At 43.2% G+C, this 25,433-nt stretch overlaps 2 protein-coding genes across 2 annotated transcripts in view; one reads left to right on the forward strand and one right to left on the reverse strand.

The window, feature by feature from the left end:
* LOC308289712 (clathrin heavy chain 1-like) overlaps window positions 1–15,130 on the forward strand; it is a 32,149-nt gene extending 17,019 nt beyond the window's left edge. Inside the window, exons 16-32 of the mRNA XM_080731456.1 lie at window positions 188–330; window positions 579–813; window positions 1,310–1,432; window positions 2,592–2,737; window positions 2,988–3,171; window positions 3,774–3,966; window positions 4,129–4,286; window positions 4,530–4,694; window positions 4,925–5,032; window positions 5,643–5,810; window positions 5,990–6,139; window positions 6,265–6,396; window positions 6,684–6,794; window positions 7,162–7,332; window positions 7,951–8,172; window positions 13,093–13,168; window positions 13,748–15,130. Of these exons, the coding sequence (XP_080587582.1) occupies window positions 188–330; window positions 579–813; window positions 1,310–1,432; window positions 2,592–2,737; window positions 2,988–3,171; window positions 3,774–3,966; window positions 4,129–4,286; window positions 4,530–4,694; window positions 4,925–5,032; window positions 5,643–5,810; window positions 5,990–6,139; window positions 6,265–6,396; window positions 6,684–6,794; window positions 7,162–7,332; window positions 7,951–8,172; window positions 13,093–13,168; window positions 13,748–13,878 (2,616 nt within the window). The 3' untranslated portion in view covers window positions 13,879–15,130. The remainder of the gene's footprint in view (window positions 1–187; window positions 331–578; window positions 814–1,309; window positions 1,433–2,591; window positions 2,738–2,987; window positions 3,172–3,773; window positions 3,967–4,128; window positions 4,287–4,529; window positions 4,695–4,924; window positions 5,033–5,642; window positions 5,811–5,989; window positions 6,140–6,264; window positions 6,397–6,683; window positions 6,795–7,161; window positions 7,333–7,950; window positions 8,173–13,092; window positions 13,169–13,747) is intronic.
* A 1,256-nt stretch (window positions 15,131–16,386) lies between these two features.
* On the reverse strand, window positions 16,387–24,745 carry cfap45 (cilia and flagella associated protein 45; the record flags this gene model as incomplete). Its single annotated transcript, XM_080731751.1, has 11 exons — window positions 16,387–16,462; window positions 17,368–17,592; window positions 18,201–18,394; window positions 19,117–19,230; window positions 20,099–20,245; window positions 20,563–20,692; window positions 21,558–21,736; window positions 22,422–22,592; window positions 23,205–23,349; window positions 23,853–23,998; window positions 24,617–24,745. The coding sequence occupies 11 exons, from the start codon at window positions 24,743–24,745 to the stop codon at window positions 16,387–16,389; spliced, it is 1,656 nt and encodes a 551-aa protein (XP_080587877.1).
* Between the last annotated feature and the right edge of the window lie 688 nt (window positions 24,746–25,433).

The following is a 25,433-nucleotide window of genomic DNA, read 5'->3' on the forward strand; positions in this document are numbered from 1 at the left end:
TGTAGGGTTTTGCAGAAAGAAACCTATTTTTCTGTGCTGCATCTACCTAGTGCTTTTCTCTGCATTCCCTCTTTCTTGAACGTTTTTCCTCATGTAAATAAGCAACAGCAACATAAGCATTGCAATGTTCTGACATATATCCACAATGTTTAGAAGGTGCCGTAATTAAGACTGCTGTTTGTTCCAGGTGAACCCCAGCCGTCTGCCGGTGGTCATTGGAGGCCTGCTGGACGTGGATTGTGCCGAGGATGTGATCAAAAACCTGATTCTGGTGGTGAGGGGACAGTTCTCCACTGATGAGCTGGTAGCTGAGGTGGAGAAGAGAAACCGGTAAGGAGGAGGTCCATAAGCCAGCACAGCAAAACCACAACTGCATTGTCAGCATAGACTCACAGAAAGGGTTGTGCAAATACGCCCATGCTCTGAAGCGGGTTTTAAAAGTGCATAATAATACAGCATAGCATAAACCATATAAACAAATGCTATGGTAGAGATAATTGAGCATTTCAATAAACATACGTGGATATAGTAAGTGGATTATGCTTCACAATATGTCTGTGTGTGTTTGTGTGCCTCAGATTGAAGCTGCTGCTTCCCTGGCTGGAAGCTCGCATCCACGAAGGCTGTGAGGAGCCTGCCACCCACAACGCCCTGGCCAAAATCTACATCGACAGCAACAACAACCCCGAGCGCTTCCTGAGGGAGAACCCTTACTATGACAGCCGCGTGGTGGGCAAGTACTGCGAGAAGAGAGACCCCCACCTGGCCTGCGTGGCCTACGAGAGAGGACAGTGTGACCAGGAGCTCATTCACGTGAGTGGGGAGTGGAACCCGATGTTGAACTGAGAGAATCTTCAGGAATGCTGGGTTTTCCTGGGCACATGTGTTTTCTGCTTTCACGTGTTTCAGTCTGAAAGGATTGAAGATTTGATTCACCTGTTTTGAGAAATTTGAGATTGTGTGAAACGCAATGAATAACTGCGATTGTGTTCTATAATCTGTATACTTAAAATGAGGAAAGAATATTGAAAATTCACATTGTTACAACCTTTTATCTAAGCACTGTAATATAGGCAATGTTTTTGTTCTTACTGTTCAGGGATAACGTCTTCACTTTGCATATCCTCAATACAGCAGAAGAATAATAAAACAAAAAGAGTAGGAGACCGAGACAATCAAACCATTTCCATCTCGTATTTATTGGCAAACATGTTTCTGCTCCAACTGTTCCGTGTTTCTTCATCACAGTCGTAAAATGATGGTGACATCGATGAGTCTAATTTGTTTACCATTGTTTGTCATGGTGTAGGTTTGCAACGAGAACTCCCTGTTCAAGAGCCTGTCTCGCTACCTGGTGAAGCGCAAGGACCCGGAGCTGTGGGCCAGTGTGCTGCTGGAGACCAACCCTTACAGGAGACCTCTCATTGACCAGGTATGACCAAGCCAGTGGTTCTCAACCTTTTTTCTGCATGGGCACACTTTTCATGTCCCAAGAATCCATGGGCACACCAACATGATACGGGGGTGTAAATATCGTCACTGTCGGGAAGAAACCTTGTATCTCCAAGTTTCAAATTTGTACGTTTCTTCGCAAAGTAAAGCCCTGCTTCATCATACAAGGCTGTCGCACAACGGTAGTGAACACAGCAGATCTACAAGCACACAACGCCTCGCGGTGCGAGGCGTTGTGTGCTTGTAGATCGGCTGTTTTCACTAGTTTTAAATAATTTTTTAAATGATAAATACAATACTGGCTTTCAAGCAGTTTCAAGGGGCACACTTGACCCTTCTCAGGGGAACACCAAAGATCCCCAGGCACAGTGGTTGAGAAAGACTGGACTAAGGCACTCAATGCACCAATCACCAGCCGAGTACGAGCAGGTTTTGTTTTTTGTAGTTGAACCTCCACAACCTTTTGTCACCATTTACATCACATGACATACAGTATGGGTGTTGTCCTGAATGTGTGTGCGTTGAGCTAAATGTTAATGACCAGAAAAACTGTTCATTTATTCAGAATGCCACTTAAATCACTACTTGTGGCTGTAGTACATTTTCTCTTTTTCATGGTGACACTAACTCTTTTTCAATTAAGGTGACTAATTCAATTTGTTTGTTTACTTAAACTACTCATTTACTGCCAGATGTATGTATTCATTTACCTCTCTGCCAGGTTTTTAATATTATAGAATAAAATGTTTTGATCCAATCTGTCCATTGGTGGTGCACAACGGTGCACATAGATGTCATAGAATCAGTATTAAATTGTCCAGTTTGGATAATGCCCATGTAAAGTTACATCATGTTGAATGATACGCACGCACGCACACGCGCACACACACACACACACACACACACACAATCATGTCATTGACACCTGTAGCCTCACACACAAGCCAGAGACCAAGTCTGACTGCATAGCCTGGTGAACAGCACCCTCTAATGGCCAAAAGTGGACTCTCACAAACTAGATCTTTGGCAGATTGGCTTATGTAAGCACTCTTGTCATTCTACGTCCCTGGTAGTAAACAAGTTAATAAACTTTTCCTCCATGAACCTTTGAGCTAATCTGCTCTTCATCTTTCCTCCAGGTGGTGCAGACAGCCCTGTCGGAGACCCAGGACCCAGAGGAGGTCTCGGTCACGGTGAAGGCCTTCATGACCGCTGACCTGCCCAACGAGCTCATCGAGCTCCTGGAGAAGATCGTCCTGGACAACTCTGTCTTCAGTGAGCACAGGTGAGGCTCTTTACAGACACATGAGACACGTTTTGACTGTATTCAAAATGAAATCAGGAGAGAATATTTTCTGGAATGTGGCTGTCGGTGCCCATTTGATTCAGTATATCCACGAGTCTACACTGACGGAGTAATTGTCAGCGTAATCTGTCTATCCTCCAATCTTCTCATTTAAACTCTTAACAATTGAGTTGAGGCACTTTTCTTTGATCTATAGTCAGTTGAAAATATTCCATCCGGTTTCTTTCAGAAACCTCCAGAACCTGTTGATTCTGACGGCCATCAAGGCGGACCGGACCCGCGTCATGGAGTACATCAACAGGCTGGACAACTACGACGCCCCGGACATCGCCAACATTGCAATCAGCAACGAGCTCTTTGAGGAGGCCTTTGCCATCTTCAGGAAGTTTGACGTCAACACTTCCGCCGTGCAGGTCAGCGCACAGTGTGGTTGGCTCTTTGTAGCTTTTTCTTAACCCTTCTTGTGCCTATCCCGAACAAGTTCGGGATATTTTCAATCCAATACAATATTTCTTTTGCTATTTTACATACCCTGAGCTGCTTGTAGAGATGTGGGTGGTCCTGTGTCGCTAATGGCTAAGTGTTAGCTAACTTCCTCCTCTCGCCATACATAACAGTGGCTGGAGTGAAATCCCAAGGCACTATGGGCAGTGTCGACGGAAGCTAGAGCGAAGGCCTATAGAGATATTTCTGGCACTCTAGCGGCACCTTGTGGCCCGGGGCACTCATTGGGTTAAGCTAGTCTATGAACGATGAGACCAGTGACCTAAACATAGATTTTGAGTTCCTGTTTTTTGATACTGTGATTGAGATTAAATATGGAAAAGAAGGGGACCATATGCTCCTTGCGAGTGCGAGGATTGGTGTTTGAATCCGGCCCTCATCTTACCTAAATAAAGTATAAAAATGCTGCAAAAGAAATCTTGAGAAATCTAGAAAAGCACTTCAAAGACTTTAGCTAAATGGGTTTATAAATCCTATCACTAACTGTTCAACATTCCATGCTTATATTCAGGTCCTCATTGAGCACATCGGTAACCTGGACCGGGCCTACGAGTTTGCGGAGCGATGCAACGAGCCTCCAGTGTGGAGCCAGCTGGCTAAGGCTCAGCTGCAGAAGGGCCTGGTGAAGGAGGCCATTGACTCTTATATCAAGGCTGACGACCCCTCAGCGTATATGGAGGTGGGACAGGCTGCTGCCCAGAGCGGTAAGAGGATCTCGGTTAAATCATTCATCTTTCATTTATAATATTTGCTCCAAATCCATGTGTACATGATATTCCTTACTATAACGAAGTATATTTTAAGTGGTTAATGTAAGAATATCTAATCACATTTGATGTTGTCTCTGTGCCTGTGACATGTACCAGGTAACTGGGAGGACTTGGTTAAGTTCCTCCAGATGGCTCGTAAGAAGGCCCGCGAGTCCTACGTGGAAACGGAGTTGATCTTCGCCCTCGCCAAGACCAACCGCCTGGCTGAGCTGGAGGAGTTCATCAACGGACCCAACAATGCCCACATCCAACAAGTAGGCTTTATGTTGCAAATACGCATGGCCATTCAGATACACATACACTCAACCTGATGTGTTATTTCTCTTTTTTTATCTAAAGGACTTTAGGCTGCATTTGATGTCATGAAAGGTGCTACACAAATAAAGTTTATTATTTCACTCACATTGCTTTCTTTCTTCCCTCTCTCAACCTCACCCCCACTTTCTATTGCTTCTCTCTCTCTCTCTCTCTCTCGTCCTCTCCTTCTCCTTGCTCAGGTGGGCGACCGTTGCTACGACGACAAGATGTACGACGCTGCGAAGCTGCTATACAACAACGTGTCCAACTTTGGCCGTCTGGCCTCCACCCTGGTGCACCTGGGAGAGTACCAGGCTGCCGTGGACGGAGCCCGCAAGGCCAACAGCACCCGAACCTGGAAGGAGGTCAGAGAGAGTTTCCGTTTAGCTTTTCTAATTATGCGATGCGTCGTAATTTGATACATATATTTGATTTATTGAAACGTAACTGTACTCAGAGTATAGTGACTGTTTTGAAAGTTAAAAGGAGTTTCCCCAGCCCACTATCCTTTTTTTCAAGATTGGGGAAGAGGACAGTGAAAACATGGTACTGAACTAGTCAGAAATGAGTTGGATTGTTTTGTATGTTCCTCCAGGTATGTTTCGCCTGTGTGGAGGGCAAGGAGTTCCGTCTGGCCCAGATGTGTGGTCTGCACATCGTGGTCCATGCTGACGAACTGGAGGAGCTCATCAACTACTACCAGGTAGGTGGCTCATTCTCACATTTGTCCAAAGAGATGTAAACATTGTTCCTTCACCCCAGTCATCGTAGCATGCACCATATTCGATTTATGTTGTTCTATATATTTTTTTTTACATTGCATCAATGCCAGTTACAAGTTATTGTTGTCTGTATCTAACTCCATATTTGAAAAAAACCAACATCATATTTGTGACATTCTTTTCACAAATCCACACCTAGTAACTTGTTATCCATAGTTGTGGATTGCACTGGAAAGACACTCGTTTTAAAGGAAGATCTTATTCAGGGCAGGATAACGTTTTTCATCAACTGGCATTAGAAGCTGGTGCATTTCAAAGTTCACCAGACCGTTTCTGTAATTCACCTGCTGCTTTGAGAAAAAGAGATATGAGGGTTATATTAAGTGACTACTTGAGTGTGACTATTCATTTCCCTTGCTGGTTTTATGGAGGGAAGACCATCTCATTGTATGTTTTATTCAAGGATCACAGAAATATTGCATGGCAATTTAGTAAAGCTTGAGTCTACTCTTGACAATCCATTCAAGTTTAAATGCAATGTATAGCCAGCTGTAAGCCGCTGTGGATGAAGGTGTAAATCTCTGCTTGCAGGACCGTGGCTACTTTGAGGAGCTGATCACCATGCTGGAGGCCGCCCTGGGCCTGGAGCGCGCTCACATGGGCATGTTCACTGAGCTGGCCATCCTCTACTCCAAATTCAAACCCCAGAAGATGAGGGAGCACCTGGAACTCTTCTGGTCCCGCGTCAACATTCCAAAGGTAGGTGGAGGGGGAAATCACTACTGTAGAATAGTTCATAGTTTCACTATCACTGATAATTTCATAGTGTTATTATGATGTGCTTCAGGCAGCACCATATTTTACTCTTTAGACAATATTAGCCATCAGAGCCAACCAAGCCGTAAATGGGTTGATGAATGAATGTGTACTTGTGTCAGGTTCTGAGGGCAGCAGAGCAGGCCCACCTGTGGGGGGAGCTGGTGTTCCTCTATGACAAGTACGAGGAGTACGACAACGCCATCATCACAATGATGAACCATCCCGCAGATGCCTGGAAGGAGGGGCAGTTTAAAGACATTGTCACCAAGGTATTGCAGGCAGCTATTCGCTGTGCTTGACTGAGGGATTATTGGAGTAATCTGCAGTCATTTGATCATGCATCCTTCACTTGACTTTACTTGTCTTCTGCACGTGTTCGGTTTTGTCACTGCAGGTGGCCAACGTGGAGCTGTACTACAAGGCCGTCCAGTTCTATCTGGAGTTCAAACCGTTGTTACTGAATGACCTGCTCATTGTACTCTCCCCAAGGCTCGACCACACGCGCGCTGTCAACTACTTCAGCAAGGTACTAAGACGCCGTTCCTCTTTTCTGCTATTTAGTCTTTCTAACTAACTAAAATATGTCTAACAATAACAGATATAAAAGCATTTTGGTTAGTTGAATAGATGATAGCATATGGTTGTCTATCTTTTATGTAGTTAATGTTGTGTGGTCTTTTACTTGTATGTTTAGTTATTGCTGACATGTCTCATGTCTCCCCTGGTTAAATAAAGTACTAAAGGGGGCCTTCCTTTTCCTCCTCCGTTTTTCTTTTTCCTCTCTTCTTTCATTGTCTTTCTTTCTCTCTTCAGGTTAAGCAGTTGTCCTTTGTCAAACCATACTTGCGGTCAGTCCAGAATCACAACAACAAGTCCGTCAACGAAGCTCTCAACAACCTCTTCATCGGGGAGGAAGACTATGCTGTAAGACATATAAATATTCTTGCTACAACTTGACCCATGTCACATGTCCTCTCGTAGGAAAAAAACTCACAAGTATTCTCATCTTTGGCTTGCCTGACAAAGTCCACAAGTTTGATTCCAGGCCAGCCGGGCCATTCTGCTGTGTGCCACTCCCCCACACTCACTGTCAAAAACAGTGCCCCAAATACCCCTAAGGATAAAAAGCATTGCCAAAAATAGAGAAAGAAAAAGTATTCTCATCTTTCATTCCATAAATGACCGTCCAGAAGAGACAGGAAGAGTAGCTGGGCAACTCAAATGTAAATGACTTGGCGAATTGTGATTAATTATGTTTTATATTTATCCTAATACCCCTCCTTTCTCATAGGCCCTGCGTACCTCAATCGACGCCTATGACAACTTTGACAACATCTCGCTGGCCCAGAGCATGGAGAAGCACGAGTTGATTGAGTTTAGGAGGATTGCTGCCTACCTGTTCAAGGGCAACAACCGCTGGAAACAGAGTGTTGAGCTCTGCAAGAAGGACAAACTCTACAAGGTACTGAAACACTATAATGTTTGTTAATATAACGAATCTGTTATTCTATTCTATCGCTGTTATTTGCTTAATGCCAACAAGATGCATGATAAGACGGATGTTATTACCATTCTGGTGCAATGTTTTATCTCTGTATTACAATATGGTGACTAACTATAACCATCACAAATCTAGTCTCGTTTTTTCTTTTTTACAGGTAGTCTGATTTATCGGATTGACCGGTATATCTGTATTAGCTTTTTACCATATTGATTGGTTGGATCATCATACCGATATCAATATGGTAAAAAGTGAATTCTAGGATGCTCAAATTCTTTTCTTTTTTCAACACAAATATTTGGTACTTTTTTTGTTTATAGATACATTGTTGATGTTGGGTACCAAGTGTAATTCAAAAGGATTTAAATGTATTTTGGATGCGTAAAAAAATGAAATGTGAAATAGGCAAAACAATAAACATGCCTCGCAAAGATGTTGCCTTTTAGGGTACAGAATGTGCTACATTAATTATGGGGTATCCGAATCTTTGAGAGAAAGGGGGGGACATTTTTTTTTGGTTGATATTGCCCCCTTCGCCTTCCTGTTCTCAAAACAACCGTTGTGTTCCCGTGTCTCCAGGACGCCATGCAGTACGCCTCAGAGTCCAAGGACACGGAGCTGGCTGAGGAGCTGCTGGCCTGGTTCCTGGAGGAGGACAAGAAGGAGTGCTTCGCCGCCTGCCTCTTCACCTGCTACGACCTGCTGAGGCCCGACGTGGTGCTGGAGACGGCCTGGCGGCACAACCTCATGGACTTCTCCATGCCCTACTTTATCCAGGTCATGAGGGAGTACCTCAGCAAGGTGGGTTGGCCTCGGAGGGGCCTTTTGTGGACGGGAAATCACACAGCCGGTCTTGGATGAAAAAGGGCAGTTATGATCACAAAACCTGACTCTGCAGGAAGGTTTCTGAGGGTAGAAAGTGGTAACTTGTCACAGTTCAAAAGAAGATATTTGGTTGGAGGAGATGTGTCTTTACTGTATAACTGGAAAGACCTGGGCCAAATAGTAAAAAATATTTTTCTTTTTTTGTCCACTTGGTGTACCACATGGGTACAGAATTAGTTTTATGCAGACAGTCATGTTTCCATATTATGTGGTCAATCAAGAGTATTATAGACCTTGACATACAGTACTTCCTTTGACTGTCCAAAATGGCAAAACTTGCTCATCTGGTACCATCAAGCCGGTTTAAAATAAACTGATTTTTGTTTTTATTTTTTTGTTAACCCTATTTCACCCAGGTCTTGAGTTGCCTGTTGAATAGGCTGCCTCATGTCGCCCAGACAGTGTTAGAAGCAAATTTGAACAGCCTCCAATCTAAGCCTTTTCACTCCTTGTATTCATTCTCATCATTCTGCTGTGATGCTCCTATCAGCCACGTGTCCTATGGACATTGGTGTGTCCCTTTTTTGTTATTGGGTTACAGTTTTCTGCTACTTTTCCATACAAATGTGTTCCAGAAGAGATTCACCACGTCCACGGCCGTATTCTCTCCCGTGCCTCGTGTGTGTTACATGGCATGAGATCCTATTCATTCATGTTTTTGGTACTCTGCACTATAGAACTGTTAGGCAAGATATTGTGTAGGCTTTAGACCTGGGTCAAACTGTAGATACACTTACCAATGATCTACCTTGCATTGTTTAATGCCAATGCTTTAATCTGGTTGCAGTGCCAAATCAGTGGTGTTTACTTTATTAAAGACAATTTGAATTGTCTTAGCTATGTTGTTTTAGTAGGGCTGTCAATCAAATAATAGAACCTTGAATAATTATCGACTTTGGGGAAGAATTGCACAATGTAAGAATCAACTGTACATACTATTAGTATTTGTGGCTTCCGCTCAATGTTTTATAGTGTCAATTAGGTCTTTGATATGCCACTTTGTAAACAACACATTCCATGTCCATAACATAGACAACTAAATACTAACTAAATATACTCCAACACCAGACAAACAAAACGGCTTGAGGGATGTTAATAGAGTTTAACTGACTTTGGTCAGTTGGGCAACTATTGCAGAGAGACCTAGTGTATTATTTTACACCTTCTTATTAGTCCTACTTGTTGTCATACATAAGGGTATTATTCATTAATATAAACCTTTGTCAGCTTTTTGACAATCGGCTGCAAGCGCCCTCTTGTGGATATACCGGTACTGAACAGATCTTGTGGTACATGCATTATGTGCATACTTTCTTTGTAAAATATGATGATTATTTAATTGAACACAAAATCTGCCAAATTTTAATTGAAATCATTCCTGAGCTCAGTTGACAGCCCTAGTTGTTAGTCATAGAACGGTGTGCTAAGTGACTTTCAGATACTGTCGTAGGATTGACATGATTGTTCAACCCTTCTGGTACTCACCGCTTTCTCGTCTGTGTCGAATCCCCACCATCTCATTTGTTAATTTCTATTTTACCCAGGTCTGAAAAGCAATTAGCTCTCTGCTGAAATACTGCACCTTTCAGTCTAATATTTCAGAATGTAGTAATAGCTCTTAAGATTTTCAAACAAGCTGTCTCTTAAAATAGACAGTGACCATGTCTGAACTACTTTCTTTGAGCAGTACTACAGTATGCTATATGCTTTGAGCAGTATTTAAGCGCTGGGAATATTAAATCTCTCCCGTTGTTGTAAGTAAATGATAGAAAGTGCAATGTGCCAGTGTAATCTCAACCGTGTGCATTTGTATCAAAAGTGGCGTATGTCGCATGGCTTTTGATGACTTTATTTTTTCTTCTCCTGGTTTTCTGTAAGCGATGATTTCTCTTATTTGTTGGCTCTATTTTTCTCTTTCTGTCCCTCTTTTCCTATATGTTTTGGGAGACTTCTGTTTTTTGGTTTTTCTCCTTAAGTTGCCTCTCTGAATTTCCCTTTCAGGTTGATGCGATTAAGGAAAAGGTGAAAGTCGAATCCATTTTCCAATTCATTCTTTTTGAGCCCGTCCCCCCTGTAGCGTGTAGTTTGGAGGAGTGATATACTAGCGGAATCTGCATGAGTCTGACCCCCAACCCTCTCCTCTCCTTTCCCTTCCCATATGTCACTCTGCTGCTTTTGAGTCCACACTCCACACCTCCACTAGATTTCTACCTTTCCTACCTGTACAAACCCAACAGGACTCCAGAGTGGGGCTCTCCTGTACTCACCCTGCCCTCACACATACACTGGGTTTACTGGCATCTGTGATGGCCGGCTCCATTCGTTTTCTGGTCAGAATACCATGTTGATGATTACGGCTGGGTCAGTGTCAAGGAAGGAAGGAAAGGTTGTTGACAGTTGAAGTACCGCAACAAGCATAGTGTCAATGGATGTTTGCACAGACCTTTTTCCAAACCAAAATTAGTAATAAAACAATGGCTTTTTGAGAGTTGGTCAGATGTTCAGATTTATACAATAGAATTAAATACAGTTAATTGTTAGTGCAGGCTACCACTCAAATGTCATTTTGCAGCAAGTTCATGAGCTACGTTTACAACATCATTTGATTGATTAGAATTGGCAGAATGACGTAAAGACCTAGTTCAGGCTGACTGATGATACGCTCAACCGTGAAACGTACTTTTCAATTTGTCAATCCTGGAAAAGGTTATCCACGTTGAAGGATTTGTTTCTAAACTTTAAGTCTGCCCTGAAACTACTTCCGCATTAGTTTGTGTACAGTACACTTTGTGATAAATACATTTCTTACTCCAAGCCACAGTCAAGAGTCATCAAACCCTTTCCTCCCACACCTCACATAAAGTGGTATTCTGCACCTGATGCCAGCATGCCCGGCTCCTCTCCAGGGGCGGGGCATGGGGAGCACTGCTCTGGATAACTGACAGACCACCTGCTCTTCTCCCTTAGACCCGTAGATACGTAGATACTAATGTCAAAATTGACTGTAACGGCGCTTAGCTGCAGTCTGCTGCTGACCGCCAATCCTTATGCACTCTGTCCGATTTTGGGTAAGGCTTGGTTGGGAATTTAGCTGTTTATTAATAATAATAATAGTTACCTACTCCTCCCGCGAGGGAAATTCAGATATCGCAGCCCAACCCAGTGCTGCCCACAAGGAGCGCGAGAGCGCGAGGGGGAGGGGAGCAGTGATAGCTGTAGCGGGGAATCTGGGGCCTCCGGAGTCCTAGGTATGGACACTAACCACTCAGCCATCACTGCTTAGAAGATGGTTGAGAATGTTCAGCCATTTAATCAGAGGAGGCTACAGTGGTTGGCAGGCAGTAATGTAGACCGCAGCAAAGCATCAAGACTTAATTGCAGGAATAGAAGACCCAGTGAGTGCAGCATTGATGAAGTGACCATCATTACAGAGATTTCTTCCCCATTATCTTTTCCATGTCTGCCTATTAGACTGAACCTCAAAGCTGTCAAAAGAAAACAGACATTTCCATTACTTTTCAATTCATTTGGAGCACTTTTCTTTAGTGTTTTACTTTTTTCGCCTCATGTTTGAGTTTTTCTTGGTACTGTAAAGTGTGGTCTCTTCAGTGACGTGACTAGGGCCTGTGGAAAAGGCATAACCTGTACAGTAGTTTGAGTGTGGAAAAGGAGCTGAATTGTGTAGAGCAACAAGCATGCGTTCCCCACCGCCCCTCTCTATAGCAGCACTCTGGACAGGCTAGGAGACATCGTTGTTGGCTGTGCCTGCTTCTGAAAGCCTTGAATTGGCCGTACAAAACCATTCCCTCCACCCCTCTTTCACTCTCCCTCCACTTTGCTGTCTCTCTGTCTGTCTTTCTCACTCTGTTTCTGTCCGTCTCTCTTGCACTCTTCTCTTTTAACAGAGAAATTAACAAAACTGCCGCTTCAGCATGTTGGTCTCTTCCCTGTAATACTTTCTCAATTGAAACTAAAGCCCGACTTGACTTGAAACAGCCTGCTTAACCAGACTGACTGACTGGGTGATTGTTGACCAGTATGTTGAGAACTGAACCCCAGGCTTGTGAGAGAGGTATTATCGTATGTTGTGAGCTATAATACTTAAGCCGCAGACTATCCTATAGCCTGAGACTAATTTCTGAAATTAGCTGCTTCCTATGTAATCGCGTGAATTATTTGTCAGAACTGTTTCTGTCCTCTGCCAATCCACACTTTGTCTGAGCTGCCAATACATACATATTTAATTTGCGCATTTCACTCTTAGATTCTGTGCTGTACAGTAAGAAGTTGACTGAATTCTGGTCTTTCCATATGGCAATAGTTTATGTATCTTAACTTGTGTGAGGTTTGTAATGCTAGTTATTCAGAATGTGGTAGTTGAAAGTGAAACTTGAAGGGGTTTGGTTCTCTACATACTTACAATACTTGAGATTTAGACTAATTGGGTGGCTGGATGGTGGGACCATTATAGTCTAGTAGCTATTTGTTTCCCTTTCTAATTCCTAACTAGTCTCCCTCACCTGCCAAAATGCTGGTCTATCCCTAGAGCTAAATGTAGCCAAGCGTTCATAGAGTAGCCAATAAGGTCATAGCTCATAGTAGTTTCCTCTTTGGCCAGTAGTGGCCTTCCCTCCCAGTAGCGAGGTCGGCCTCTTCGGCCTTATTTTAATCTGGACTCTTATTCATCTTCGCCTGTCAGGAATGGTCCCATCCGTCAGCCAGTGAAATAACCCAGAGGTCAGTTTTTTTCTACAAAACCCGCCCTCGCTCTTCAAGAGCCACTGTTTGTGGCCCTATCCATGGTCTCACTCCAACACTGTTCTGTTTTTCAACCAGGTCGACAAGCTCGAAGCCTCCGAGTCCCTGAGGAAACAGGAGGAGCAGGCCACAGAGTCCCAGCCCATAGTTTATGGTACAAACAAAACTAAATATCACCAACAAATATGTACAAATATAATATTGATGTACATCAGGGGTCTTCAACAGGGGGTCCATAAATCTTTGTGTGATATGATCATCTTTTTAACATTAACCACTAGCATCCCTATTCTGAGTGGAACAGTAGCCAAAAATAGCAGATCTACAAGCTCACAACGGGTGTTGTGAGCTTGTAGATCGGCTATTTTTGGCAAAGAGGTTTGTAGAGGGAAACGAAGAGCGGACTGTATTCGACGGTTCAAGTGGTTCAATGTCTAAAAACACACATTACTCAAACATTCTGTCAAACAAGTCTAAGCTTTAATATGCATCACAATTGTATACAATATGTAGTGGGGGTCCCTGCTTCATCTCTCTCTCTCAGCTAAGGGGTCCTTGGCCTGAAAACGTTGAAGACCCCTGATGTACAATTTAATAAATGCAAAACAAAGCATGCTATTGAGATGTGTCACGGATATCCTTGAAATACTTTCTCTTGCATCTGTGCAGTAAATATCTGGGAACGGTTGGAAGGGGCTGCATTTTGTAATCATTCTTGTTCTTGTTCTGGCAGGCACACCTCAACTGATGCTCACGTCAGGGGCCAACGTGGCCGTGCCTCCTCAGCAACCTTACGGCTACGGATACACAGCAGCACCCGGCTACGGCCAACCCCCGCAGCCCGGCTTTGGCTATGGCATGTGAACACACCCCTCTACCACCCAGCCAGCACCCCCCTCCCAATTGACCAAACCTGTCCCTTAAAACTTCCTCAAGTCACCCATCATCCCCATCTCTCTCGCTTCCTCTTTTTTGTGGTCCCACACCAGCTTTACCATGGTCTGTCTGACTTCTACTCACAACAGAGGCCGCAAGCAACGACCCGTTCTCGTTTTAATTGCTATTTTATCATTTTTTACCTTTTCCTGTTAAAGAAAAATGCAAAGTGCGATGAAGGACTTTTATTTGTATTGTTTGAGAAGAAATCTGAACATATTTCATGTTTGTTTTTCACATTCCATATTTATGACGACTACTTTTTTTGTGTTAGAATTATTATTATTATTTCTTTGTATGTTTGTTTTTATGGTTTGTGGGGACGTGACCTTGCTCGAGCTCAGCAAATGAACCTCTTGTAGTAGGTGGAGGAGCATCGGATTTGCACTCTGTCGTGAGAAGAAATGAATAGAGAAAGCTCTTAATTTTGATGTACTGAACATGTGAACAGCTTACATTGTCTCTTGTTTGTCTGTATAATGCATTTCATCATTGTATATTCTGAGAAAAAGAAGTTACATATAATATTTGAACATATATTGCCATTTGGGTGGCTATAGCTAGCAACACTAAGTAACAATAGTATATTCTGCACAGGCGTGTAACTTTATGGAGTTTTAAATGCATACAGACGTGTGTTGGTGATCGAATGAGTGTGTGCGTGTGTTGGTGAGCGTGTGTGTGTGTGTAAGTGAGAGTGCGTGCATATGACCTAATGATCTAAATAAGAATTTTAAACCCCCTCAGCCTGTACCGGGCTGTCCAGTCCACCCCATAGATGTTAGCACTCCTTCATTGGCTCCGTGTGTTTAGGTGACCTTCTTTCTCTTGTGCCGTGTACAGTGCTTGTGCGTGAGTCGTGAGACCGTGTCTGTGTATGTTGCAGGGAGGGGACCACGGCTACGATAAAAACTCTCCAGGGGACCTTAACGTTACAGTGTGTGTGTATTTACTCCGACCCCCGCCTTCCTCCCCCTCTTGCGCGGGTCCCTGTATGCCAGGTGTCGTGATGTTTCCTAGGTCACCGTTACTTTCTCGTGTGTACAGATGTGTGTGTGTGGGAGGGGGGGGGAAATGACGAATTGAAGAAAAAAACAGAAGTCCCACCAGTCCTCTGCCCACTGTCTGTCCAATCGACTCGGTCAATGTGTTCAGCGCAAAAGAACAAACAAGAAAAGAAGAGGAGCAAAAAAAGAAGACAGGGCGGGGGAGGGGAGGGGGGGGCCTATTGATGTCCTAATGTCAACTTGATTAGATCAGTTAAGCACTCCTGTAGGTTATGTATTTAGATGGTTATGATGAAGAACTTAAATCTCAAGTACATCATACAGTTCTCTGTCAAGAATGGTCTGAAATAAAAGCCTGTATTTACCTTGATGTACTAAAACCTCACTTAAATACTTTGAGCTGTGTGTGTGTGTGTAAAAACTTGTCATCCTTGAGTTGAATTTCCTTTCTGTTGTCATGCACATTAACAGCAAAAGGGACTGCCAGTAATACATGGAAGGTGACGAGACTTAACTGAAAGGGAATTACTAGCCTAAATAAAATAATAAAAAATGGTATCCTGATTATGTGGAGTTAATCTGTGGGGCAAGGCAATTTTTATATTGCGGCATTTTCTTTACATTAATTAATTTTGTAGGATATTTTGAAAATGTACACAACCTCTGGTATATAAAGGGATATTTCAATTTAATATTAAATCAACATTAAATATATTTTAAATGCATTTAAAAAGTAATGGAAAAAGTCACAGCCAACTCATGCATTAGGAGATTCTAATGCGCTAGGGGCCTGCAATTTCGTCCATTATTTCTTTATATATGTTTATTTGAAAGTGAAATATCCCTTTAAATATGAATGTCCACTCTATAATGTGGTTCTTCCTTCTGACCCTGGGGACCCAACACACTGCTAGTTGTGTAATTCTTGTCATTGAACTGTGCAGGCATTTAGACCCAGGACACCAGGTAAAGTGAACAATGGTCAAACCATTACATCGGTGATGTGGGGTTCAGGGACCCTCTGGGTTCAGAATTGACCCTTAAGGTCTGTTCACTCTGAGAGTGTATGGAACCAAATGGACCAGTATCAGTACACTTAAGGGGTCCTTGAAATTAAAATGCTTGATTCCCTGCCCACGTCAACACTTCATGGTTCATCTTGAAGTGGATGAGGCGGACAAACTGGACATTTCCCAGTAAAGACGGTCCAAGATTAAACAAGGAATACAGTAAAATGCAAATGTTAAAATCATTTCATAATCAAGCAGCCATTAAAGTGCAATGTGAAGCTTTATTCTTACATTCCCAACTGTTTCCATTAACTAGCCTTGATGAAATTGCTTATGAAAATGTACTCTAGACGACGGACTGGTGGCGTTGCTCTCTGGATGAGTGTATTTTGGGATTGGGTTTGATGGTGAAAATCAAGCTATTGAATTACAGCAGACAACACACGGGCCTTCCTTTCCACGCCTCTGCAGTATTTCTCTGGTAAACCAGCAGCCCTACAAACACACAAACATTTCAGAATGAGGGCACTTAGAATATACCAGTGTTTAACTTTCATTGTGTTGAGCAGGGCAAACTTAACCAGCAGGAAAATCATCTGCTTAGAAAAAGTCTACGGTATATATTTCTTTCTGTAGGAAATTAGCATGACTAATGGGCCATCCACACCAATCATGATAACTATAACTACAAATATATTACTATAGCAGGGGTTCCCAAACTTTTTTGTCTCAGGGCACCCCATAAATATTTGTTTTAATCCGAGGCACCCCTACATATAATTTTCACTCCAAGCATCTTATATTTATAGCATATCGGCGTTGTCGGGTGGAAACCTTGTTTGTCCAAAACCGTTCATTTTGTATTTATCATCTATAAAATGTACTAAACTAGTGAAAACAGTTTTCACTAGTTTTGTGCGACAGTCTTGTATGATGAAGCAGGGCTTTGCTTTACCAAAAGACGTACACATTTGAAACTTGGAGATATGAGGTTTCTACCCGACAGTGATGATATTTTAGTGATTATATTGTGAGGAAAACGTTCAGATAATAGCCATTTTGGTTAGAACTGACTGAAGATAACTTTGTACTTCAAGTTTAAAATGATACTAAATATTTTTACAAGTGTCCAAATAAATTCCAAATATTGTCAAATTAACTCGCGGCACCCCTGGACTGCCGTCACGGCACCCCAGGGTGCCCTGTCACCCACTTTGAACTGTACTATACTACAAATAGTTCTAACTCTGGATTGCAGAGTCTACACCATAACTATCAACAGAATCAGTGTGGATACTCACATGCCGGTAAATGTTATGCTTAGTAGTAGCCTACTTGGTGTGGACAGCTCCTGTCCAGGTGTTGAACTTGATCTTTATAACTGCCTGGCTTTCACTTACTTCAGCTCCATCAGCTTCTTCTCCTTGATCTCATTGAGACGGATGCGTCTCTGGCGGGCCTCCTCGTTCAGCTGGTCTCCTTCCTTGAAGATGTCCCTCCTCTTAGCCACGGCCAGCATCTCTCGCTCCCTCACCTGCTGCCGGACACCGTCGGCATGGTGCAACACTCTCTGGAGCTGTCTCTCCTCTTCCTCTTTCTGCTTGGCTATGGCCTCCTGCTGGGCCCTGAGTGAGAGGATGTCCATGAGGAGGAGGAGAAGATAACAGCGTGGCACAAGAGGACAGGTCATGTTTTTGTTCCTAAGCCAATCATTTGATGATCAGCAGTGGGTTCCCTATGGAGACACAAAGAGCCTGCTTTGTTCCCTATGGAGACACAAGGAGTCTCCTCAAATTATGGTGCCATGGCATTGGTCCAAAGGTTCATTAGTCCGAAGGTTCATTAGTCTGAATTTGTCAAGAATACTATGCCTAACTCTAACCCTAACCTTAACCTCAGTAACCCCAACTAAATTCGGACTAACGAACCTTCGGACTTATGGGCAGTCCCCCAAATTATTGGCTTAGGAATGCAACAAAAACTAAGAATATATCCAAGTTTCTGTGGGGTGAGTAATCGATGGAAAATAATTACATTTTGGGGGTGAACTATCTTTTTAAAACTTTTGCAATAACTTGAGTGTAGGTATAGAAAGTTGGCCTAAGGGTGGCTCTAGACTAGAGCAGCGCCGGCGGCACGAGGGGGATGACAATCTGCCCATTAGATTTTGAAAATCTGTGCAATTCGAAGATTTGGCCTAAGGGTGGTGCTAGAGAAAAGGAAGAATGAATACCTCAACACCCTCTCAAACTCAGCCCTCGCCCGGCCGGCTTCAACGGCCTGCAGACGCTCTTTGTGGACGACCTGCTCCAGGCGAGAGGCCTTCAGCAGAGCGTCGTCCTGTGCTTTCTTCTGGGCCTGCTCTTTCTCCTTTCTCCTCCAATCCCTCTCCGCTGCCTCGCGGTTCCTCCGGGCGCGGAGCTCATCCTTAGCACAGGAACAAGGTGTTATGCTGAAGCATAACCCCTCTTCTATTCACCAAATGTTTTACAGAATGAATGTTTTCATTTTGAGAAGACATTAAAGTCCATTCATCCCCATGCATTCTCAGTGGTTCATTTATTTTGTTACACCCTTTTGTGTGAGAGTATGCTTAAGGCAATTAAATGAGTACTTCACCAAAAAAGTCACACATAGTCTGATGTGAGCGGTGCTATTTATGAGTTCATTTCATTAAGAGTCACACAAAGCTTGGCCAATGTGACCCTGGGCGTATAACAAACTTTGAGCACTTTGTGCCAAGATTTAGGCCAGATGTAGGCCATGCTTCAGAGCCCAGACATTTTTGACAAAGCTCTTCTTGCCCCCCTAGTGACGAGAAAAAGAACTTGTGGAACTCAGATTAGGACATATCAGACGTTGGAGCTTAGCTCCTTCAAAGAATAACTTATTTTCTATCAATTACAAACCACCTGAAGCCTTGAAATCATGGGGATTCTTTTAGCTTTTGTCACATTCCTAAGTCAATACTAAATGTCTCCGGGAGGAGACTCCGCAAGTGTCCTCACGGAGCCTTCATGGGAGACAAATCTCCATGAAGTCAAGGGGTATGTAAATTATAGAAACAAGGGAGAAAAAAAAATACTCCTTCACGGCACACAACACTGAGCACTCCATCCTATGGTCACACTAGGTGAAATACTGCTTACCTGCTCTGCCTTGTAGTCTCTGTCTCTCTCCTGCAGGGCTCTCAGCCTGGCCACCTCCTTCTCCTTCTCCCTCTTTATTCGCTTCTGCTCCGCCTCATATTCTGCATCACGCTCCTGCGGGGTGTTCATCATGTAAAGGTTAAGGTTACCACTCACAGTGCTCTAGGCTTGGTGCTTGATTTAACCACACACACACCCCCAGCGTTCACAAAGGAAAAAGAACATGTGGAAGTGTAAAGTCAGTCACAGAGATGAAGACATACATGCCTGTTAAACCTGTGTTGACGAAGAACATGAAAGTGTGGATTGTGGACTAGTGTTGACTTTTATGAATGTTAGAATAGTTTTGCACTTTAGAACAATTTTTCTTGCATAAGGGCATTCAGAATTGTTTACTGTATAGTAGGTTTCCCGCGGTTTAGAGACAGTCGCACTGATGAAAAGACTAGCAGAGACTAAAAATGTTGAGGTTCTTTCTGGGAGTAACAAGGATGGAAAGGATCAGGAACGAGTACATAAGAGGGACAGCGCATGTCAGATGTCTTGGAGATAAAGCCATAGAGGCCAGAACTGCTAACTAAATGTACTACACTACTACATGTTTAGCCTTAATACACCTTGACACCATCACCTATACAACTAAAAAGGCTGACAGACGTTGTGCATCAAATCAGATGCAAAGAGTTTCCTCCAACTTATCGCAAGGCACAAAGACTACCATCATTTGCATCATTTGGGGGTCAATTTACTGTACACTAAGGACATAGGCCTAAATATAAAAATAAATGTGTGTACTTACGGTATGCTAAGGTATTTCAAAAAGCTTTTCTCATCTTGATCTGTGTTACCGACAGTTTCCTAAATTGTCTCTATATCACATGTTCCTCTAGGTTTTTCCATGAATGGTTAAATGATCAGCGATTCAGCCAACAGGAAGATTAAAAAACAACAATCAAATGCTTGTTCTCCATAAGAGTCTGACCATTTTCTTTTGCGTGAACTCCATAGCTCGGAGGTCTGCCAGCCTCTCCTCCTCTAGCTTCAGCTCCTTGGCTCTGAGCACCTCAGCATTAATACGAATGATCTCCTGTTGCAGAAGCCGATGCTCCTCCTTCTTACGCTCCATGGCCTGGAAGGCAACAAGACGAGTTTATTTGTATTCAATATTTCATAAACAAATGCATTTGAAGATACCTTAATTAAGATAAATTATGATAAGAATAAAAAAATAACATTTGAAAGTCTGTCTGAGGGTTTTATAAATATTGTACCAATGAAAGGTATTAACAACAGCTTGTGTGACTAAATATAACTATATTGGATCTATTGGAACAAGTTTAGTTTTTCCTGAAAAGTAAAGATTTTTGGAGAGAATGTCTTTCTGTCTGTGTTATACTGTACATGTGAATGTATGTATGACGCACACATGCACACGCACATCCATACCTGAATCTCCTCCTCCTGCATCCTCTCCAGATTCTCCAGTAGCTGTTGTCCCTCCTGCTCCTTCATCTCCTCCTGTAGCAGCTTGTCTTCCAGACGCTCCTCAATCTGATGGATAATCTGCTGCTTCCCCCTGGAATAACACGCACACACACACACACACACACACACACACACACACACACACACACACACACACACACACACACACACACACACACACACACACACACACACACACACACACACACACACACACACACACACAACACACACACACACACACACACACACACACGCGCGCGCGCACACACACACACACACAGTCACACACACGCAGGCGTGCGGAGAGTACAGATTTTACTGTGTGAACCAGTCTCGTTAATGTATGCAGTGGTGTAAAGTAACTATACGTACATTTACTTATGTGTAGTACAAGTACAATTTTGAGTTTTTTGTACTTTACTTGAGTATTTCCAATTTCCATTGCTTTTACTTCTACTCCACTACATCTCGGATCCAAATATTGTACTTTTACGCCACTACATTTATTTTAAAACGTTAGTTACTAGTTACTTTGCAGATATAAATTATAATATTATAAAACATACATTAACCACTTGTAGGATTTTTGAAAATAGCCGGAGCTTGTAGATCTGCTATTTTCAAACATTTTGTACTTTTACTTTTGGTACTTTAACGTACATTTTGATGACAATACTTTCGTACTTTTACTAAAGTTCATTTTGAATTCCGTACTTCTACTTGTAACAGAGTATTTCTACATTGCAGTATTGATACTTTTAATCATTTGAGTACCAATCATTTCATTTCCACCACTGAGTGTATGTGTGCGTCCCAGCGGACACGTCCCATCGCCGAGGCACTTAACGTGCTCTCGCACGCTCACTTGAGAAGCACTCAGCAGGGTGAAGCTGGAAACTGCTTTTCCCCTGTGAGATGACTAATGTCAAATAGGTGTAATTGACACCGCTTACCGGATCATCTGCTGCTTGCGGAGCTGGTCGATCTGCTCCTGGATCTCCATGGCCCGGAGGCGGTCCAGCTCCATCATGGCGTCCAGACGCCTCTCCTCCTCCGACAGCTCCGTCTGGATCTGCCTCTTCTCCAGGATCTGGGCGTCGCGCACCGCGTGGCACTGGGCACCCCGGATCAGCTGCAGGGGACCAGGAGGGAGATAATATCGTCGTTGTCGGATGGAAACCTTGTATGTCCAAAACCGTTCGTTTTGCATTCATCACTTTAATAAATGATTTAGACTAGTGAAAATAGCTGATCTACAAGCTTGTGTGCTTGTAGATCTGCTATTTCCACTAGTTTTGTGCAACGGTCTTATATGATGAGGCAGGGCTTTAATTTACAAAAAAAACATGCAAATTTGAAACTTGGAGTTACGAGGTTTCTGTCCGACAGTGACGGTACGGTATGCACTTTGAGTTTGGTTTACAATGCATGTGGCTGTATGTGACTGCGAAGCACAGGGAACTGTGGATTCATGTTCAGTCCTAATACTTTCCATGGTTAAATTAAAAAAGAAAACAGAAACATGGGGGTGCCCGCTGGCCTACTGGTCCAGGTGCATATCACATACTAGGCTATGATGCCTGACAGCGTCACCGGTTCGATTCCCGATCCAGACGACTCTCTCTCCCCATTTCCTGTCAGTCTACTGTCCTATCATTAATAAAGGCATAAAAGCCCGAAAACAAATCTTTAAAAAAAAGAAAACAGAAACACGCACCCACGCACACGTGCGCACACAAACCCCCTCCCCCACACAAACACACATACAGTCTGAGCAGTAGTAGAGCAACTTGACTGCTCTTATCTGTACTTCGTACCTCGTTGAACTTCTTCACCTCGTCCTCTTGCTCCATGCGCATGGCGTTGGCCCGCTCCAGCAGGTACTGCGCCCGGTCGCGGGCCTCTGCCTCCAGCTCACTCAGCGGCTGGTTCTTCTTACGGGACAGGTCCGCTTGGTGCGTCTGGGCCTTCCTCTCCTCTGCTGCAGCCTAGAGGATGGTGGAAGGGCAGCGGTGGGGGGGAAAGGTGAGTGAGGGACTGACAGATGGGTGGAATCTGACTAAATGGGTGATAGACCACTGTTTCTTACTAGTTATTACAGGTGGTCCATGGAAAAATGGTCCTTGCAGATAGCAATGCTATAGGGTTTGTTTTATCCTATTTACATACCAAATGGGCAGAGCGTGGGAACACTACAAGTTCCAGAGAATACCAAAAGAGTCGCCGGGAAGAAACTCGCCTGAGCTGATGGTTTATGCCTTTTGATTGATTATGGTATTTATTAGAAGTCATGGATAGGAAAAGGTACAGTTTCATGACTATGCCTAAACGGTTAGACCTAACCTTATTCCTAACCTTAACTTCAGTAAAACAGTGCCAAAGCCTAACCCTATTCCTAATCCAGAAAGATATGCGTAATCCTAAAGTTATTTCTAACCTTATTCTCAGTAAAACAAATACAAGAATAAAAATCTCGGCAAGTTTCTTTCTGGCGACTCTTCCGGTTACCGTTCCAGAAGGTTAGTAATAATGTGATTACAATGTGAGCTAACTAGTCAAATATGCAACATGCATTTCTATTGGTGATATAACATTCTCACAATGGTCTCCTCTCTCTTCTTCTGAAGCTCTTCTGTCATGGCCTCCCTCTCTTCCTTGGTGGGAACCCGGGATGCAGAGGTGATGCGCTCCAGTTCCCATGGTGGCAGGATGATAGACAGTCCTGATGGGTCCGTGTTTCGGATCCTGGATTAAGGAATGTTTGAATAGCTTGTGATTTCTTGACCAGTTAAATTATGTAGATGCTGGGGAATATTTGTGTGTGTGTAGGCTAGTGCAGTGCAGTGTTTCTCAAACTTTTACATTTCAAGGTCTCCCCTTAACTTTGACAGTGTACAGATGGAACCAATTTGGTTCCATTTGTACACTGTCAGAGTTACAGACTTGGGTATGGGTCCATTTAGACCCCCCTAAAGGAACCCACAGAGTCCCTGGAATACACTTTGAGAAAGACTGGGCTAGTGGATGAGCACCCCGAATGTCCCCTGTCATTCAGAATAGCAAACATCTTATTGTGCTTACTTTATGAAGAACAGAATGCTGGCTCCTGTATATTCTTACCTAGAGAACCCCCCAGGTGTCCATGAGGGGGTTCCAGGGGGTCCCCAGCTAAATGAGTTAATACTGTAGTATCAATAAGTTTAACTATTCAAAAATAGCAGATCTACAAGATTATTTTTATAGCCTACTTCAGGTCACGGATGAGGTCCTTGGTGATGATGCGGATGTTGTCTGGTTGGTTCCTCTGAGGAGGAGCGGAGCGGGACTGACCCTTGGACCTGCCTGGCCCCGAGGTTCTCCTGAGCTCCAAGTGTTTAGTGTCCTGGGGCAACGGCTGGACAGAAACATATACAGGTAGGCCTATTGTCACTGTCGGGCAGAAACCTCGTAACTCCAAGTTTCAAATTTGCATGTTTTTTATCGTAAATTAAAGCCCTGCCTCATCATATAAGACCATTGCACTAAACTAGTGAAAATAGCAGATCTACGAGCACACATCGCCTCGCGGTGCGAGGCGTTGTGTGCTTGTAGATCGGCTATTTTCACTATTCTATTTTTTAAATGATGAATGCAAAACGAACGGTTTTGGACATTCAAGATTTCCACCCGACAACGACGCTATGAAAACATCCCATCGTGTGTGTTTTTACCCTGACCAGGGTCAAATAGAATGGTCAAAATATTTAAAGCGTTTGTCTTTGCTGCCCACACATTTTTAAGTATCGGTAACTTATACTGTGATAATGTCTACCCATCTTAAGCAGGCAAGGGGTGGGCTAAGGGGGATATTGAGTCTGGGCCAAAAACGCACGCACGCACGCACGCACGCACGCACGCACGCACGCACGCACGCACACACACACACACACACACACACACACACACACACACACACACACACACACACACACACACTTTCTTAGACGTTTAGATATATAACTTAAATTAATACCAGTTTTGGGGTCCCGAAGAGGCTCTCGTCCACTTGGGAGGTGAGGGCCAGGGTTCGGTAACGGCGGGTATAGGAGCTGCCACTGTGCCGTGAAGCAGACGAGACGGTCCCCACACTCTGCGGCTGCATCATGAAATGCATTATACATCACTGCTTCTCAAACCTTTTTCATGTCAAGGACCCCCAAATTAATGTATTTTGCTGCAGACCCCCATCTGAAAAAATGTTTTGTGCCAGGGTGGTCCCTGGCACATTTTGTTAAAATGTTTAAAACGTATTACATTATTTTCAAATTGTTTCAAGAAAATAGCACTGGCCAGCAGAGCTTGTAAATCAGTTATAACTAGTGGTTAAACTGATGCTATACATGTACTCGTTTTGCTGGGGACCCCCTGGCACCCCTTCAAGCAAGGACCCCTAGGGGTCCCCAGACCCAAGCGCGAAACCTATTAATAATAGGCCATTATACAGTAGGCCTATTAAAGTCTAATGTATCAGTACCATCATGTTAAATATGCATAATAATGTACAATAGACATACTTGGATCAGTGGGAGAGCTAATGTTTCAGTTTATTTGTATTTATAGTGCAACATCGTTGCAAAAATAATAGCAAAATAATTATAATAATGTCAAATGAAACTCAAACTTACCATGATATTCATAGACAGTAGACTATAAGCAAAGAAATACAAACTGAACATTATACATTGAAGTCTAATGTATCAGTATCAGTAGGCCTATACTGCCTAATGTTAATGTAGTAAGCCATTAATAATGTATAATATATAACTAAGCTACTTGGGTCAGTGCCACTG

The sequence above is a fragment of the Nannobrachium achirus genome (genome assembly GCF_963921795.1).
Source record: "Nannobrachium achirus genome assembly, chromosome: 8".
Lineage (NCBI taxonomy): Eukaryota > Metazoa > Chordata > Actinopteri > Myctophiformes > Myctophidae > Nannobrachium > Nannobrachium achirus.